The sequence below is a fragment of the Cebidichthys violaceus genome, unplaced genomic scaffold, assembly GCF_023349555.1.
Source record: "Cebidichthys violaceus isolate CVI_PGR_0920_01 unplaced genomic scaffold, fCebVio1.0.p SCAF_16, whole genome shotgun sequence".
In the NCBI taxonomy this organism is placed as follows: domain Eukaryota; kingdom Metazoa; phylum Chordata; class Actinopteri; order Perciformes; family Stichaeidae; genus Cebidichthys; species Cebidichthys violaceus.
Window position 1 is genome coordinate 10,311,353 of NW_027176329.1, and position 19,559 is coordinate 10,330,911.

At 45.0% G+C, this 19,559-nt stretch overlaps 1 protein-coding gene across 2 annotated transcripts in view; it reads left to right on the top strand.

Annotated features, from left to right (window-relative positions):
* The first annotated feature begins 6,468 nt into the window (after window positions 1–6,468).
* Window positions 6,469–19,559, top strand: part of efna3a (ephrin-A3a) — a 60,234-nt gene continuing 47,143 nt past the window's right edge. For both annotated transcript variants that reach the window (XM_068711177.1, XM_068711178.1), the window contains exon 1: window positions 6,469–7,080. In XM_068711177.1, coding sequence (XP_068567278.1) covers window positions 6,971–7,080 — 110 coding nt within the window. In that variant the 5' untranslated portion in view covers window positions 6,469–6,970. The remainder of the gene's footprint in view (window positions 7,081–19,559) is intronic.

Genomic DNA, 19,559 nt, shown 5'->3' on the forward strand with positions numbered 1-19,559 from the left:
GTGGCGGGGTTCTGTCTGGATGTATATTTTTGGACGAAGGACGGATGCACAATTGAGTGAAGGCGGCGCGTATGGATTGTCATCGTTTGACAACACGGCGCTAAGTGTCTATGCAGAGACGAGGAGGGATAAAGAGGCTGAGTGGTCACACATTGATCTTTTGGTCCCGGCCACGCCTACTCTACAAGTTATTATGGCATAGTGCGAGTCGTTTCTATGCTAATAATAATCTGTCCTCCTTGAGCATTATGGGGCCTGTACACGCAGGATGCAGCCAACCCCGGAGGCTGCGATGGCTTTTTGATTCACGCTGCCAGTCACTTCTCTCTGCCAGTGCGGTTCCACCTCCATAGCTTCTCATTAGAGCAGTGGGCAAGCACAGTGATGAGATGCAAAGGGACTTTTTTTTACCATACAGGGTGTGACATTAAGTGTTTACTGATGACGCCCTCCTTCCAGCCAATTACTGGTCATTAAATGATTTCAGAGACACCAGCTTTACCTCCACACAGCAGAGAGGGTGGGGAGAGAAACCATCCTTTATGAATACATTGAGTCGCATACTTAATTGCTTCCTCAATCGATGCTCGTCCTGTGGTCAGTCCAGGCTGCTGATTTGAGCCTGGCTATTGACTCAGCTGTTGTTTGCTTTGTCGTACAAAACCAATACCCGGGCTTTTCACTAAGAACAGACCCAAGTGAGAGAAAAACAACAACTTTTAGCCAGAAATATAGCGTATGGTCGTGTTGTTGTTGCATAAGGCTTATGTGGGCATTTTTAATGCTTTGTGTTCTGTGTAACGAGGGGCGTCAACTAATTTCCAATTTTGTCCACAGTGAACAAAACGCTCGCCAACAGGATTTGCCATTACTCGTATTGATTTGTTGTCAGTCTTGAAGAAGCAGAGAGATTCCGTCTCTCGTGTGCTTTTACAGCTACAATATGAGTCAGATCGATATACAGTTAATATATTTAATAGTTATTAACTCATGAGAACATATTAATTAGGTTGGTTCTGTGTAATAAACAGCCGATTACTGGGACTTTCTTTAACAGATCAATCAGATGAGTACTGAATTGCATCTGTTTCTATTAATAATGCAAAATTATGATAAAATGCCAGCTACATATTTTCGGAGCTTTCGGATTTCTTCTGTGAATGAAAGCGCAACAGTTTAATTTTCTTTTTTGACCATTTGTCTTTCATGTCAGCTCCACCGTTCTCCACCCTGCATGTGTGGTCTTAAAATAACGGGTTTTGAATTCAGCTTCTGCTGGAAAATCAGATCTGTTGTCCAAAGAAAACATTTCACAATCCATATTCCAACAGCGGACTCAAGCTCTACAGAATTCTGAAGGGCGCACAACAGCAACAGGTGCTTCCATTTAACAAGCGACCGTGTTAACTGGTGACTTTCAGCCAAATGCTGTTTGTGATTGCTCGTAGTAACTTGCATAAATGGTTGGTGTAGATAATAAACACAGATGAGTATGTAATCATAACTGATTGAAGGCTTTTACGAGGACACCCACATGTTCTGTTGGTGTTTTTAACAGCTGCCGTCTCTACGAGCAACCACAGACTCATCCAGCTGAAAGTCACCAGTTAACCTAGTCACTCGTTAAACCAAAACACCGGTGGCATCTATGACTGCAAGCTATTAAACGTGTTGACTAACACTGGACTGTGAAAAATGCTGGTGTCTGTACGGCTCATTTGATAACTCAATAAACACGCTCTGAATGTGTGTCATGGTATTTGACATTCTATACATGAGCACAGGTGGTGTAACGTTACACGTTTCTCCACCAAATACATGCGTGTATCTGACCACTAAATATTGGGCCACTTGCTAATGTATTCAACTCACTCACTAACAGCAAATGGACCTGGAGAGTCAATTAGTTTAGGTTGCATTTGAGATCTTTGGTGGTTAATGCTCTTTCATAGCTGAGCCAGTTATTGCACTCCGCTGTACTTCCGTACTCACACTGACGTTCGTCATCAGTTTACAAGCTGTAAAAGGGTCTATAGTGACATTTCTAAACTTACTGCCAAAACTCAAATCTATTTCCCAAACAGATTATTATAATCAGTCTGCATCAAATATTGTACAATGCACTTAATAACAGACAAATACTAAGTTGCTGTGAGCCAATGAGTCTGAGACCAGGGATGGCCTTGTGTTATGTCAATAACTTGTTGTCATTTTATCCAGTTTTCACAATCTTGGAAAATGTATTTATTACATTGCAGCATTTATTCCAGTTAAGACGTATTCCATCCACACAGGGGCTCCTTGAAGACATACAATTGGAGTGTTGGACTGTGGCAATTTCTGAACTTCTGTAACTTTCCAAAACCGACAATCTGACAAGCAGTTCAACACCGCAATCGGCCAGGCGTGCAGAGGTAAGAAAGAAAGCAGGGTTTGAACTTGTCTCTGAAGCGCTCTTCTCTTTTCTTTCCTCACACAATTACTTCCATCACCTCTTGTATGTACAACGTATGTAGGATGGCAGGCTGTTCACCTCGTCTTTCAGCTCCATGTGGTTCGGACAACTTACCACATGAAGAAGTTTGTTTTTGTTACAAGTCAAGTCTTTTAGACCAGTAAAGTTTTTGTATAGCCTAATATAATGCATACAATGGCTTTAAAAGGCCCATCCCAACAAAATCCTGCTGCATCGTGGTTATTATTCTGCTGGTTTTCCAAGCCCTCATATGGTGACCATATTTGTTTTCTGAAGAGGTAATGTGCCCTTAATCCATGACAATTTACTCCAAACATCATTTTGCTATTTGTTCCCTTAAACAGATTGTCCTCAAAGTTCATGTCCCTGCTCTTCTGGCCCCTCGGTCCTTTACGACCGTTTACCAACACATCACTCCCCTTCCCCGGAGGCTCAGCTCTTCATCCTATAGCATCCATTTCCGGGCGCTCCCTTTTTCATCACTGCCCGACACTGAGGAACATTGTTCTTGATTGCTTGGCAGATGCCATTATCCTGGGCTTATATCTTCACAATCACGTTAGCCATTTGCACAGCTGGGTACTTACTGAAGCGAGGCAGGTTAAGCGCAACACTCGAGGGGACGAAACGATGGAGGCCCACCTGGAGCCTGGGCCAGGACTCTCCTCAGCACTGTGCCATTACCAAAAACACTGTTGGCCTTTCTTCCATTTAGCTAATGCCTCCATGTGTCTCATACACTTTCATCTTCTTTAACCTTCTCCACCTCTCCCGTGATTCCTGCACTGTCATTTCTTCCTTCCTCCAGCCTCGATCTATCCGTGCCCCCAGGCTCTCTCTCTTTCTTCCTCTCACACTCTGAAACTTTTTGTCCCTTACTCTTTTTATCCATCCCTCACTTTGTCACCTGTATGGGTATAGTGGAGTTAAGGGACTGCAAAATGCAGATTCACATGAAATGGAAGAAGCAAAGAAAAGGAGGATGATGGAAAGTTGACAGTTTGCTAACGCAATGCTGAGCTCGGGCGGCAGGCCAGAAGATGCATCTTTCACACGCTCTTACTTTCACACGGAGATGTTTATTCGTCTGGTTCTCCAAGTTCAGAGAGCTGTTGTTATTTTTGTCACAGCCACTTTATATTCACGTTTTGACATTTCACTAGATTAACTGATTAATCAAATAAATTTGTTGTTTACTGACACCGCCACTGGACATAAAACTCAATCAAGACAACCTCATTTTAATCCATTAACATTAAAGCTCAGATTAGTCTGAAGTGAGACGTGGGGAGAAGGGGAACAGATGGGTTTAGGAAATTAGAGATTGCACAGATAGAAGCCAGGAGGAAGAATAAAGAAATCCCACTGAGGAAGAAAAGCAACACATTTGCTCCTGGAATATTGCTTACGCCAGGAATGAAGTCGGTTAGGAAATCAATATGAAGTCAACAAGGACATATGAAAGAGTCGAGGCTGATTGATGATAACAAATTATCGGAATAATCAATATGCCCATAGCTGCTGTTCATGAATTAATCAGAAAACGGAGCCAGAGTCGAGGTAACAAGCCATGGTTACCGTTAGAATAGTGTGCACCGGCGCCTGTTGCAAAAAAATCCAAGCCGTGCTGCTGCAGGAGCATAAACAGTGCATCACATGGCGCAAAGAACAACTGCGTTCAATAACTTATGACACTGGGAAGCCTCATTCAGTCGCACGTTCAAAACGCACACTCAGTACACACCAAGCATGTCATAAATATGCATGTTTGCCTCTGCCGGTTGAGACGAGGTGCAGAAAACATATTAACTGTCACTCTCTATATTTTCGGCGCACTTTCATTGCCACTGTGCGGGTCGGTGCGTGCAACAGGAAGCGAGGGATCATCCGATCACGAAAGAAATGGAAGAATATGCTCCTTATATGCAGCACTTCCCCCGTGAGCGCGAGGCGACAAAAAGGATGACAAATGTTGGAGCGGATGGAGGCGAGTGATCCACTGGAGCCGCACAGATAGGTGGTGGGACGGAGAGAGGGAGAGTTGGGAGAAAGACAGGAGAGAAAAAAAAAAAGTGATGGCACTTGCTCTTTCATCCGCGCCTTTACTCCAGTCGCCACGGCAACATGCCTGGAGGGCACTCAAGAGAGGCGTCATCACTGACAAAAACAACAGAGAGGCAGGGAGTGAGTGAGAGCAAAGGAGAGCAAACGACAGACAGTGTGTGTGTGTGTGTGTGTGTGTGTGTGTGTGTGTGTGAGAGAGAATGAGAGTCGAGAAAGAGGAGAGAGGACGGCAGCAGATCCACAGCTGACTCCGGCTACCTCTCCTCACTCACGGGAGTGTGCACATGACCTTCAGGGACTCGGCCGAGAAGTGTAATGATTTGAACACTCATTCATCACTGGAGGTCATTCGGATTAATGTTTGGATCGCTCGGCTAAAGTTTCACCAACAGCGTCTACGTCCACGTTTATGGGTGTGAATATCACTGATATCCCCTCTAAAAAGGACACCATTATGAGATATGAAATTGGCAGAGTTAATCAAACCGAGGCTAATGCCTAATATTTGGAATTAACTGAGCCATTAATACTGCAGGCTGCCGTTAGGCTAGATAGAGTGGTTAAACCACCACAGGCGAAATTAAACAGGTTAATTAAAGTCTCCAAATTTCCATGCTCTCTCCCTCAGTCTGTATCTCACTGTGAGACACACACATCTACGCACACACACACACACACACACACACACACACACACACACACACACACACAATCACTCACACGTGTGTTGTGACTATACTCGTTAATGACTTTCCACTGACTGTATTCATTTTCTAATATTAATGTGAATCCTGGCTTTAACCCTTGACCCCTGCTGGGTAGCGAATTGGAAATAATAATTTCTACAAAATCTTTTACTCCAACAACCTAAAGAACAAACGCTTCCTTTAAAAAAAATCCCATACCGGTGCATTAAAAACAACAAAATCTATTTTCCAGTGTAAAATGGCGCCAAATTGCTGATGCTGTGCTAGCTCCAGCTAACGTTACACTCTGCACCAGCCTCCACCCGATCGGTACTGAGCATGTGCAACTCTCAACCGAGAAAGAAGTGAGATGGCTCACTCTTTAGCTACTTCCATCATCGATTTCGGACGCATCACGTTATCATTTTTTTGTATGTGTAATGTGATATTGGATTGGTGCATATAGGCTCACGTAGACGTTGATACCCGGTCCATCATTTTAGGCTGCATCAGAGGCATTTCCAGATGTATCGATACTCAGAACGACTTTAATTAAAATGCCTCAGAAAGCTGAACGACGTAGATTAGCGATCGCTGAGTCTCGTCCCTGTGATGAGGCCTGCTAGACCACGCGATGGGCCCTGACCAATCATAGCTTGCCGTCTTTCACAATCTCAAATTGGGTCATTATCGGGTTATCATGTAATCTGATCCCAGCGCTCTCCACCACCATCGAGTTGTTTTTTTCCTTTAATTTGTCAAACCTTTCCACATCAAACAGCTTCCTTTTTCTTCTAGTTGTTGACAAAAATTAGAACAGTGTGCTTGTAATTAACTACGGTAATGATTAAACATGTGATAGTGGTGAGTCATTTCACAGCTGGTGAGGATTTGAGTCTTTTTAGTTTGTTCCCAGTTTAATCCCAAAGTAAACCCTGAACTTCATAGATAAAGAAAAAAAAAATTCTAGATGTGCCCTGTGTTGTTTTATTAAAATAATAACATGCTTCTAAATATCACCTCAAACAAAACATTAAACCACTGTTTGTTATTATTATCTTAATCTTAAACCCATACCTTATGAGTCACGCCTTTTTTTAATGAAGAGGATACGTTTTCTCCACACAGTTGCTGAAATACACACGCACACGCACACTCACGCGGGCCGCATGTTTTGAGGGGGCGGGGCCGCAGCACAGACTGACATGTGAGCGCATCTCGGCCATCAGAGGGCGGGTTTGTAGCTTGTGTGCGCAGCGTGAGGCTGCTGCTGGTGGTGATGGTGATGATGACGATGATGATGCTGATGAGAGGAGCGCATGGTACACAGTCCTTCCAACGGAGATCCAGCGCCTTCAAAGCTGCGCAAAGAACGATAAACACCGAGCTCGGCCGTCAGCTGTGAATGCGGTAGCGTCACCTGCGTTGTTCCTCTCCGATGAAAGCAAAGAAGCGCCAAACAACACCAGGAGAGACTCGAAAGTGCGCAGCGGGCACGAGAAAAGAAGTCCAGATAGATTTTTTTGCACAAGTGAAGATGCCCAAATGGCTCACGTCGCAATGGGATTTGAGTTGAAGAACACGTAACCACTCCAAAAGTCACCACGATTCAACTTGAAAAGGCGTTTTTCTTTTCTTCGACCGCTGGGATGTTGTGAACGACGCGTCGCCTGGGACAGAAGGAGCGGGGACGCAGAGGGACGAGAGGGGAACCAGGGGCGGCGGACGAGCACCGGAGGGGATTATGGCTCTCGCAACGTTTTCTCTCAGCCTCGTCACGCTGGCGCTTACAAACTTGCACCTGACGAGAGCCAACGACCGGCATGCGGTGTACTGGAACAGCTCGAACCTACTGTAAGTGGCTCTCCGCAGCGCATTAACTCGTGTGCCTCTTTGTTCATGCGCACCTGCGCTGATAACTTGTTTACAAGACGGTGGTCGTACCTTCTTACATAAATGTATTTCCCAGGCTTTAAGATAAGACAGAATATCAACCTGAATGTCATCAGCTGTCTCATTCAATATTTGTGATCTGTAAAATAATTTGCAGCCTCACATTTCTCCTCTCCACTGAATGCGAGTACAGTAATGCATCTCCAGAGGGGAAGTGTTCTATCTCAGCGCCTTGCATGCAAAGTGGCTACTGTATAAATATTTAATTTTTTTAAATCTCACAATTAGCGTATGCCTCATTGAAGCAGCAGTCACCTCTTTATGTGTCCCGCTTTCACTTCAGCGTTGTATGTCACCTTACCTGCAGCACAAATACACAAATCACCCGGCAGCTCAAACTTCCATAAATCTGTGTGCGCGCTCACTATAAATGAGTGTGCCTGTCACTCGGACACGCATTCATGTCTTCACGCAGACGTCGGCGCCTGTCCTTGGACTTGTGTTCCTTCCACAGCGGTGAGGTTTGTTACCTCAGGTAAGCTTCTCCGGGCTCTCCCTCTACCTGCGAGCTGTAAAGCCGGCGTGCTGTGGGGGGCAGAGATCGATGTGGATTCTACTGCCTTTGTCTTCTCATTAGCCAACAGTGAATCCATCTTTCTCACATTCTTGTATCTCCTCTCCTCACACAACCTCCCCCTTCCCCCCTCTATCCGTGTTCCCTCCCTTGTCCATTTGTATGCACCGCATACAAGGGTCTCTCCTATCGCCTCTCTGTATCTCATACTTGGTTATTTTCTTCCCTCTCCTATTTTTGTGCCGCGTCCCACCAGCCGGCCTGTCCCCTTCAATTCCCTTTCTGCCCCCCCCCCTGCATCGTATTAACCCCCCCATCTGCTCCTGGTCCCTCATTCACCTCCCAGGCTCTCAGCTGAAAGTACACATATACAGTTGATGATTAGAAATTGCATGAAAGTCATTTGAATGCACGCGGACGTGGGGGTTTCCCTCAAGCCAAACAGTTAGAAAACTGCCATAAAACCCAATGGGAACGGTGCAGCACTGCCTCTTCCTCATTAATGTCAACGTGTGGATGGCAAAGTCACATTCTGAACTATTCCAGATTTATAACTGCAGCTAATCCCGGTAGTGTGACGCGAAAATAGAGGAGTTGCATATTAACTGATACTTGTGTTTAAGCTCTGCTACAGTGCCCGGGTTTTTAAGTGTCACAATCAGTATTAGGCATATCTATCAATTTTAATTAGGCCTTCGCTGTGTGCTCAGTCTAAAATTATTTTCACGCGGCGCGTATAAGGTTGACAGTGTTAGCACATTTTGTGGCTTTGAGTTGACATTTATGTGTTAAAGTGACAAATATGTGCTCATATTTATGAATTCAGAATACCTTGTGTGTGTGTGTGTGTGTGTGTGTGTGTGAGAGCGAAAAAGAGAGAGCGAGAGAGAGGCAGGGGGGGGATGGGGAACGGAGAGGGAGACAAAGTGCAGGTGTGGGTTGCCATGCCTGCGTGTGCAGAACCTCTCCTTTCTCCACAGCGAGATACACAACTCTAAAATAATAATGCAAAAATTGACCCAGTTTGCAGGTAGCAGACGAATCCTCAGAAGCTGTGGGTAGAATACCGATGGGCCATCAAGATTTAAAAGGCCGCAGGCTCGGGCCCACCTCTCCAACGCCCCGTCCACATGCGTGGAGAACCGGCGGATGGACTCGCAGCTCCTTCCCTCATCCGGCTCGGGTTCTAGAGACAAACTCAGGAGGGAGCTGTAAGAAATGAAGGCGGCGACAGAGAGCCAGACACCCAGAGGCCTTTAGGGCCAAACTCTGGTCGGGGGCCTTAATGATTTCCTTTTGAGAGCAGAATTCACCGCTGATGGTTACGGCCCAGCTGCAAGAAGTGGATTCGCTTGGAAGCCAAGCTGTTTGTGCCAAAAGCCATGAAAATGGCTTTTTATGATAATGCGCATGCTAGAAATGTCTTTCTCTAGTGTATTGAAAGTCAAAAGGGGATTGTCACGTCGCCGATAGTCAGCAACGCTGTGCTGTTTGATTCTTTGCAGCTTGTCAGAAGTAAACAACATCCAAGGCTTATTAAAGCTCTTTTTCCTCTGCCTCGGACAATTTAAGGCGTGATGTCTCGATTATCATAACCCAAAGTAATAGCTCAGAGTGCTTTGATTACCTCCCCGGGTCCGTCACAATCGCACTACCCCCCCCCCCCCCCCCCCCATTAGAAAGTGTTGCTCTCAGCTTCCGCTCCCAGCAGTGTGCCTGGCCAACTCGTTACAGATGTCCCCGCTAATGGCTGACTGAGGCAGGGAAAAAAAAAAAACACACACACGCAGCCCATTAAATCATCTCGCATCTGAGGCCATCTGCCAATTAGAGGGGGGAGATGTGGAACATCTTGAGAGCACGCGGGAGCAGCGGTGCACTGCGGTAGCCTCGCCTATCCACATGCAGCGTCCCGCGCTCCCGCCACCTCCTCCCATCAGGTGTTTGGCCTCGCCGGTTAGACGGGGCAGCATCTCCATAATTGGGAACCCTATGTCAGCATGATCAAAACAACAGCACCGCTCTCCCACTTCTTCCACAAGTCGCCCAGTGTGTCCACCAATGCTCACAACTTCGCGGGACACCAGAGTAAAAAGCCTTTGCGCGGGCGTGGGAAGGAACAGGGGATTGAGTTTGAACATGTGTCGCACATCGCTTTGCTAAATTGCCATTCTCTTGCCTGCTGAGCGAGATGAAAGTCTTCTTCCACTGTTTGTGGCTGAGTTACAGATCTGCGCGCTTCATGCTACATATCACCGTCCTGATTTAGAGCTGACACGGTGTCTGTCGGGCCCCTGGACCACATGACGGGAGAGAAACAACCCAATCCTCATCACACCATATTGGTGCTACAAAATAAATTATCACCTTGACAAATAGCCTCCCTAAGAGTTCGAGGTGCAGGGACCTGGTGATCAATGTTGAGTCGAGGTGCCTTCTTACTCAACAGGCTTATTAACCGCCAGGTCGATCTGTGTGGGTGTGTGCAGACCCAGCTAGAGTTGGAGGTGGTTCCCTGTAGGGCAGAGCAGAACCCTGACACCCTGCATGAAAGGTTTGTAGATATTTAGTTGCACTTAAGGGAATTGTTACTGAGAAAATGAAGAAGAGAGAGAGATGAGTGATGGAGAGGGAGAGAAGTCAGGAAATAGATGGAGGGAAAGAGGAGGATGTGAAGTGTGAAGAACATTACTGCAGGGGAAGAGGTGGGCGTAATGGAGAGATTGGAAGGAGAACATGCTGGAGAGGTGGAAAGCGGAGCGGTCTTTCAGAGGAAGAAAGTGAGGGGAAAGATTGATTGAGTTGGCCTGAAGTCAGGAGGGGTGAAAGAGAACGCCGGTTTTACCGGATGTGGAAGTTGAGGTTATTTGGTTGAGATGTTGCAGCCGCTGTTTTCTGACGAGATAATACCCGCGGGAGTTGATCCGTGCTAATGCGGACACAGGGCCGGGTCATCCATGTGGACCGGCACTCTGAGACAATAGCACCCGCCGTTCACCTGCCCCTCTGCCCCCCCGCCCAACAACACGCAGACGGAGAGTCGGCTTAAACGAGACGAGGCGATTTGATACCTGATTACATGCGCGTCTGTCTGCCCGCAGCTCCGTCTCTGGGCCGTCTCGGCAATCTTTGCATACAAATGCGTTTTATCCACCGCCATTCAATTTATTCCTTCACATTCATTGTATAGCATTAGATAGTGTGTATTTCTTTTTTATTTTCTGTGGTTGCAGTTGTGTTAAATGAGAATGTGTGAACACCACTGATTGAAAAACGCAAATTGATCTTTTTTTATACGTTTTTTGAATTAGCCACGTCTCGCCATCCGTGATGAAGTATTCCCCTCTCGAATTATTCAAGTTGTTTGTGAACGTTTGAATGCTTCATAGTCTTGATCGGCCTCAGACATCCAGGAGATTAGTTTGATGAACAGCTCTTTTAACTGGGTAGTTAACTTGACATCATCACCTGGCTTCATTATGCCGTAGCGGTCTCTCAGACCTGATTGTTCTGCTAAGCGGCGTGCTGGCCATTTTTAGCTCATAGGAGGCTGCTATGAGTCACATAAATGGATGGAGAAACACTGAAAGGATGTTTAATGGTTTGTATGGATCCAAGAGTGGCTGAGCGGATCAATACATTTATATGGTATGGAGAGGTGAGTGGACCCTGGCCAAACAGAAAACACTACACAGTGGCTTTTTGAGCAGCAATCGATACAGTGCATCAGGTGATCAATGTCCAAATGTATTTTTAATTGGATTTCACGGTGTGACAGTAAATTTCCATGAAGTATTCTCATGGAGCTCAGGAAGCTTAGATGAAGTATTGCCTTGGACCAGCATGCTGGAGAATTGATTATCACGTGCTTGTCAGTCAGTGATCCGGGGTTCACGCTCCACGGAGGCCCTAACTATGTCTACGCTAAGCGAGGTCTCGGTACACTGTAAGCACGAGGCTGAGCACAGATTAAAGAAAGAGATGTTTTTGAATATGTCTGTTGGACTTAAACAAACTGTAAGTTATTCCTCCACAAGATACAAATAAAAGGCTTTCATCCTGGCATACATTTAAAATCTGCCTGCTTCACAGATTCAAAGGTTAGGGGAGAACATCGGTACACAATACTAAGTCAAAGTAAACAGTGCATCCCATCACTGTAGGTGTGTTGTTTGTATTCAAGGTGCATTGTTAAGGATTCTGTACACTTACAGTCAGACTTAATAATTAGAATAATTGCAGAGACAAAAGGAAAGAGCACAGAGGTATTGATGTTCATCCAAAGGGCCGTTGCTCTTGGAAAACACTAATTTGAATCTACTTTGAACGCGGGTTAAATTAAAATATGGGTGGGGATACAGATAAAACCTCAGGAGGAAACACTTAATCAACCTGGAGTTTAATAGGTGTGGACCTGAAGGGAAATGATGAAAACTTTTTTCACAATAAAATCACCCATCTTGGGGTTTTCTTTATCTTCTCTGGTTTCAGTGGATCTCAACCAGGGGTCCGGGGGACCCACAGGGGTCCTTGAGGGTGTTTGAGGAGGTCCCCAGAAAAAATGTGGAATAGTTTATTTTTCAATATTTAATTCGCTATAGGAGCGAGTCCAGTGTGATTAAGAATCATAAGAGTGACTAATCTGATCATAGGTTTTACTTAAGTCCACGTTATCTCCTCAACAGTTGACTACTGTATAATTATTGTCTTAATTATATCTAACAACTGAAATCTTCAGAATCAGATGAAAGTCCCTGAAATGAAATGTTATCAAATTGGGGGTCTGTGACCTAATGTGTACAAATTTAAGGGTTCTTGACAGGAAAGGTTAAGAAGGAATTGACAGGTTTTGTGGGCCATTATAGCCAGTTCATCGCTCTGACTAACCGTGGCCAGAATCATGTCCAACGAATGAGTTAGTATCTGTTTATGAGAATTATATATCCTCTTTTAGAAGGAGTAGATGTTTACTGGTGAGCTTGGCTCAGTTAAACTTAACAATATGTTAACTGAAGGTTTTCCTCTTGCAGTAGGAACCAGTTGAAGACTTAATTTTCCTCGTCAGTCATTAGAAATGTAAAGTAACTTATCAAACAGACTTCACAGTTCACTCAGTTCTTCTAATGAATTTGTCATGTTTCACAAAGCAGATTTAATGAGTTCAAATGTTATAAAAATAGCGTGGATGTGCTGACTGGCCGGTGTTTCAGAATGTCGAACAGTGACGTCGCACAACTTACTTTAGTTTGTTTAACTTTCTCAGGAGAGCTGTTAAAGTTGGATATCAGTCAAAATGAGAAGCCTTTATTATTTTTAAGGCGGCTTGCAGTTCCTGGAACATTGCCCTGCATTCAGTGGAGAGACCGCCCGGGACATCATGGTCGTGACACCGCAGGCAGTTCCATTCCGTGCGTTTATTGGCATTCATTAATTTAGCTAGCTAAACATCAGTAGTAATTCAACTGAACACATCTTACTTCGGTTGTGCTCGATTGCTCAATTGCGACAACTGTAAATCCAGTCTGGCAATTCTAAGTTCCAGGAGTGTGACAGGTCTGTTTACGTTATCTGCGTTGTGGGATGGGTGACGGTTACACCGCGTTGGCATGTTATGGGTGATTTTATGGCAATGCTGCGTGGTTATTGGTGTTCTAGTAGAAATGCAAATGGTTATTAACACCGGCTGGCTCGAAGGTAGCCCTATAGCTCGCAATGGCTCCATAGTGGAAAAGTGTCTATCTAGAGCTACCCCAGGTGAGGAAGGTGCTACTTTCTTTTGAGGAGTCCAAATAAAACCATCGTTAGGCCCTTCATATGCCATCAAAAGCGATTAGCATTCCTTGCGCTCCAAGGTTATAAAAACTGCACTTAACTGGCAGTGGGAACCCACAGGAGATAGTCCTGATCCCAGCCAGGTAGAACCAATTTCAGACTCAATGATTTGAATGCAAATGCTTTCTACAAAAAGGGCTTTCCAACTTAGAATGGGAGCTCCACAGTACATTACACTGGGAGTCTTCACTGCTGTGCCCGTTACCCACTGGGAAATTACATTGCCGCTATGATGGAAATGGCTGCCATGTAGGAAAAAGATCAAAGCTGTTGATGGGTGGATGGTCACTGGCTGGAGTTTGATTATTTGGGAAATTGGCCTTGTTACGCTACACGGCCTGGAAAATGATATGGCAGCCACAGCAGTTGGTCAAATAATTTGTTTTGTTATTGAAGCAGAAGGCCTCTTCTGAGGTATGGCAATTGGGGTGATATTTTGCACCGACCGGCGCCCTCCGAAGTTATCAGTGTCCCTTCATAAAAAAGGTAGCGAGTAAGGACACAGGTTTGTGCCCTGTCATATCTTGTTCTCTGTTCATTCCCTTCAGGTCTTGAGCCGTGACAGGTCCTCCCTCTAATGCTCTCGGGTGCTTAACAACAGCGGTGTTACGAGAAGTGGAATCTGTCCTCACAGCTTAGCGGATGATACGGCTCTGGTTTTCCTTTCATGCGAGGGCAATTTGGAATACGGGCAGCGTAATAATTAGGTATTCTGTTATAATTGAGATTTTTCTTTTTGACGACGTAATTATATGAAGGTCTGAGACCCTTTGGCAGGCGTCGTCTCTGTAATGAGAATATTTGAAGAAAATGAATATCGCTCTCTAGTGCTCTGTGCATCTAGAATGACTACAGGTAATTTGACCCCTTCAGCAGCGGCAGCCGCCACCTCCAGAGGCTTAATATATCCCTCTTATATTGTTAGAGGGAACATTTAAATCAGTACATCTTCAAGCGAAACTGTTCTATTACAAATAAGAGAGCAAAGTCTTTGGAGCTTGAAAGTGTGATGTGAGTGGATTGGACTGGAAGCTGTACCTACTGGCAGCCAAATGAGAGTTGCATGCTTGTGATGAAGCTGGAGGGCTGCTCAAATTTTTACGTTTGCAGATATTTTAACACTCCTTCCTGATGCTGTAGCTACACAGAGCGTAGAGAGAGCATGTACTGGTTGTTGTAAACTATACAGTATGAACTGTCCACACAAGCCATGATGCAGTGTTTGAGCCAGGATCACCTGTGAAGGGGTCAAATGGGCCCATTACTAGGGGGTCACTGCTCCATTCAAGGGCGACAATAAACAATAATGTGAAAGCAGAACACCCGGTGAGTGCTTAAAAAATGATATTACACATATTATATAAGACATATGACATTTTCGATTACGCTGAAGAAATAAACATTTATAAAATCATATGGATGGAAACTAATCATCAAGGAAATCAGACCAATTTACAGTAGCTCTCATTCATTGTTTATAGCTACATTCCTGGAATTAAGATTAAAATAGCATACAAACAAATTTAATAGATTGCTCCTTTTGTCACAGATCCCTGATCCAGCTATTGGAGTCAGTATCAGCCTTTTGTCGGTATCGGTTCATCCTTATTTGTGATAAAATGACAATTTGCTGTATTTAAAGGTACATTTTTGGGGTTTCTACTTCCTTTTTACCATCCGCTAGCTATCTAGCTGACTATGAATATGAAAACAATACTGTACATAGTGGCATATCACTGCCAACACTGGCAGTGAACAGGTTAATTTTATAGTTTGCCTAACTCACAAACTAAATGTTGATACAGCTTATAAAATCTAAAATTGAGGAGCCTGCTTTGACTCTGCCCTCGATCTTATGGGGAACAATTGGGTGCTGGACAGTTGTAGCGTCGGGACATTTTGTTTTAAAGGGGGGCCAGTGTGGCAACGGCACGCTCCAACTCTGAATATTTAATACAAAGTCAGCGGAGTACAGCTCCGTCAGTGGCGCCACACTCCTTTCCTTCCGTCCCCGTTTCCATATCTTCACCTCATCATTTAATCAGGTCTCGTGTTGGTCTGCATCAAAAATCTATTTGGAATTCATTTGCCGCCTTGATGTGTAAATTCAGTTATGGTTAATACATGAGCTACGGCACATGCATAATCATGTCTCTCTACTCGCACGCGTGTATTTTTTCCCCCCTCTTCCTGGTGTTCTCACCCATTGATTTATATGGACAATACGTGACTCATCTCGCACTACTGGCATTCTCCATCAACGGGGAGGATTCCTTTCCCCTTCCTCCTCTCTCTCTGGAGCAGTGTGTCGTGTTGGAAAGAGAAACAGCCCACCAGGCAGTCTGTTATTTGCATTTGTTACAGCAGAGGGGGGGTTATTTGAGGAGGGGTGGTGCCCTGCTTGTTATCACTACATTTTTGAATACTTCACTATTAATGACCAGATGATGTGTAGAGCAGGGCCAGTTGTCCTGTTCACCATACTCCCTGGTGCACATTCTCCTCTGGCTGTGTACCAATCTGCTTTGTTTGTTAAGGTATTTGTTTGGTCGGTTGGTTCAGCTGCTCTTTGCTTGCTGTGGGCTACGTACATCTGTGTGAGACGGTCCCATGGACTTAGTAGCCACATTTCTAACACAACTCCTTTGTGTGTGGGCTTATAGTATGTGTCAGAAATCTGCTTACATCATGATTTTATTTTTTTCCTGTGATGGTAGCAACCTGTGTAGTGCTGCATGGGGACCGTGTCTAGACGTATAGTTTGTAAAACTAGCAGACACACAGAGACCAGTCCAGATCCTCACCATGCTGTGTGTGGGTGTATAGAATATTAATGTCCTGCTGAGCTCTCTCACTCTGTGTGTGTGTGTGTGTGTGGCTGCTATTAAGTGGCCCTTACGGTCTGTCTGGGTTATTTGCGTGTGCACGCACACTGTACATGTTTGTCTGATTGATTGTTGGTGGTGTGTCTCTTATGGTCAGTCCCTTCTTGCCTGCGTTTCCTCTCCTTTCGTTGCGTCGGCTTCGCAGAGCAGCAGCCCTCTCCGTCTTTCCTGCCGCGTCGTTTCGTGTTCCCGCTCAGCCTTCTGCTCCCGCTCCGTTCGCACCTTGTGTGGAGTCAATGGGAAGTCCCCGAAGGCCGCTCCGCTCCACCGCATTGCCGTGCGTGGGAGGAGAGTGGGCACAACCGCCCATTTACCTCCCTTTAATTTATTGCGCTGCCGCCATTGAGAGTGAATCACATACATTGCATCATTATTTAGAAATCCCTTTTTCGCTCGCTGCACATGCATTTGTCCTTCTAGTACAGTGGAGGTGCATGCAAGAGAGATTCTGCATTTTTCCTTTTCTCTGCAGCCTGCTGTGTGTTTTTTTTGTGTGTCTTTCTCGCATAAAGCATAAAGTATACGTACAGTAGGAGATAGATGGTTATGATAAATAGATTTGCTTTTGCAGCACTTAAAGGGATTCTGTGCCACTTCCCAGGAGGAAGAGAGAGTGATAGAAAAAGTTACGACAAAAAAAAACAACCAAAAGGAAGAGGAAGAACGTATGGTTGGGGGAGAGAAGTGAAAAAAAAAAAAAACAGGAGATGGAGGAGGGAGATATAAGGCAGTGCAGAGATGTAAAGGCAGAGAGTGGAGTGGAAGTGGGGATAAGGGAGGCGGCGCAGGAAGGGGGATCTTCGTATATAGAGGAGAGGAAGAGCCTGTATGGAGAATATTAATGGCGTGTCAGGTGGTGGAGTATCTTTAAAGACCTCAACCTTTTCTTCTGGTGCTCAAGCGTATTGTGTTGGAACAAGCAGCTTGGAGGCACTGCTGTAAAACCAGGAAGGAGCGCATAATACAGAACTGCATCAATGGCAGAATTTCACCCTCCGGCATTCATTAATCCGACAATATCACATTTGGTGTATTTTTTTATTTTTTTCACCCCTTTAGTCCGGCATTAGAAGCATGTGTTCGGCATAATAAAACCTGTTTATTAGAGGTGACTTGTTTGTTTTTCTCTGCTTGCTGATTTAGCAAACATTTACTCTAATCTATCTATCTACTGTATCCATCCATCCATTCGCTTCTCTGTCTTTCTCGTTCACTCTGCATCTCTTCCTTTCTGTATTATACGCACATACTCAACACACTCGCCAATTTTCACAGTTGCAGCTGTGTCGGGACTTTGAAATCCCTCCCAACACCTGTCAACGGCGGATTTACTGTGAGAAAGAACCGCAGGTGTGTGTGAGTGTGTGTGCACATGCGTGAGAGGAAAGGAATCAAGAGTAAGGAGAGAGAGAGAGAGGGAAGAAGAAGTGAAGCTCATTTGCCACATGATTCAAGGAAGAAACATGACCGACCTGAGTGGAAGCCTGTGTCACAGGAGACAGTCAGTGACAGGGCCAGGAAGAGGCAGGAAGCAATACGGTATTCCTTTTATAGCAAAGCAACATGGATGCAAAAGGCATACGCACAGTATGGTGGCAGAGTGAATAACAGCTGAGCACATTGTTAAGACTTAAATGACGTAGTGGGGAGGATAACATATACGGCCGGAGGTCGTTGTTTATGATTTGCAAAGCAAGTGTGACACACGGCGACGGCTAAAGATGGATTCCTCCCGTGGAAATTGGTTTAATACCAGGAGGTGTATTCCCTGCGAGCCCCGACTGATGTAAAAAACATTGTTGGTCGGGATTTGAAAAAATAAAAAAAACGAGAGACTGCAGATAATCAAATTCACATCTCTGGCGGTTACTTTTTCATTTGATCCCGAGTAATGTAAATTGGAACATCAAAGCCCTCTCGTTCTCGTCTCCGTCAACATAAATCCCGTCGGCTGAAAGTTTACTTGCAGCATTGTCACGATTCCGTAATATCTCTAACCGCGTCTGACTTGGCATTTGCAATTTATAAACCAGGTTGTAATCCCTAATTAGCAGGCTTTAATTTCCCTAACGGGAATGAACTTTTGGTCAAATTAGAGCTTCCATTAAGTTTTGATTCTAACCTCCAGCGCCTGCCTTACAGGGCTAAATTAGTGCCAGGGAAACCATACCTCCAGCTAATGTGCATTGCCAGGAAGATAACAGCGGTTTCAAAAATGCCAGGGACATTAGCATTCCTGCATCGTGCTGCTGTGTGTGCGAGGTCTCACTTTTTAAATCTATAAGAAAAATAAAAAAATTGCTGTTCGTCAGCAAAAACTCGGCTTCCCCTCCCCCCCTTGCCTTCTATTCATTAGACAGTTCATCAGCAATCTATCATCATATGTATTATTTATGAGCGGTTCATTCTAAACACGCAGCACAGGTTTCTTTAGTTATTTAGTTATATTTTCAAACCAGTGTCAGCCCTATTGTGTGTATATATGAGGAGAGGGAGCGAGCACTCTAAGCTTCAGAAAATGATGCTTTTCTGCTTAATGAGGCCTCGTTCCATGCCAGCGTTGCCACCCCCCACCCGAGTGGAGAGCCGAGTGCTGCTCTGCCAGCCCTCTGCTCACTGCCTTGTATGCAAATACCCATTTTTCAATCAACCTTGTGGTTTCATTGTGAGGCGTTCGATATCGGTCCGGCCTTTCTCCGAGGTCGCCCGGTGGAATGACACCCTTTAATCACTAACCTCCAGTCAGTGTTCACGGCCTCCGAAGAGACGGGCGAGGTCACCGAAAGTAAACTGGCCGTGCGGTTGGATTCAGAGAAGGTACATGATGGGGGTGTGGTGGCGCTGACTGGGTGTTAGCCCCACTGAATGCTGGGTAATAAGGAAACATTAGGTGCCAGATTTTGGGGCTTACAGAATAGGTTATTCTGCATTATAATAACATAAGCCCTGACCTAAAGTTGTTGTTGATTGACTCACCGGGTAGCTTCTCTCCAGAGGCGAGAGAAACTCACCCAGGTGTCATAGAAACAGTCTCAGGTCGCCGAAAACAAGTAAGAGCACACATTGTAATATTTGTAACAAGATTCTGCCCAGATTGGCAGCACCTGTAATGAGGCAATTAAAAGTGAACACAACAAAGTTTTTATTGT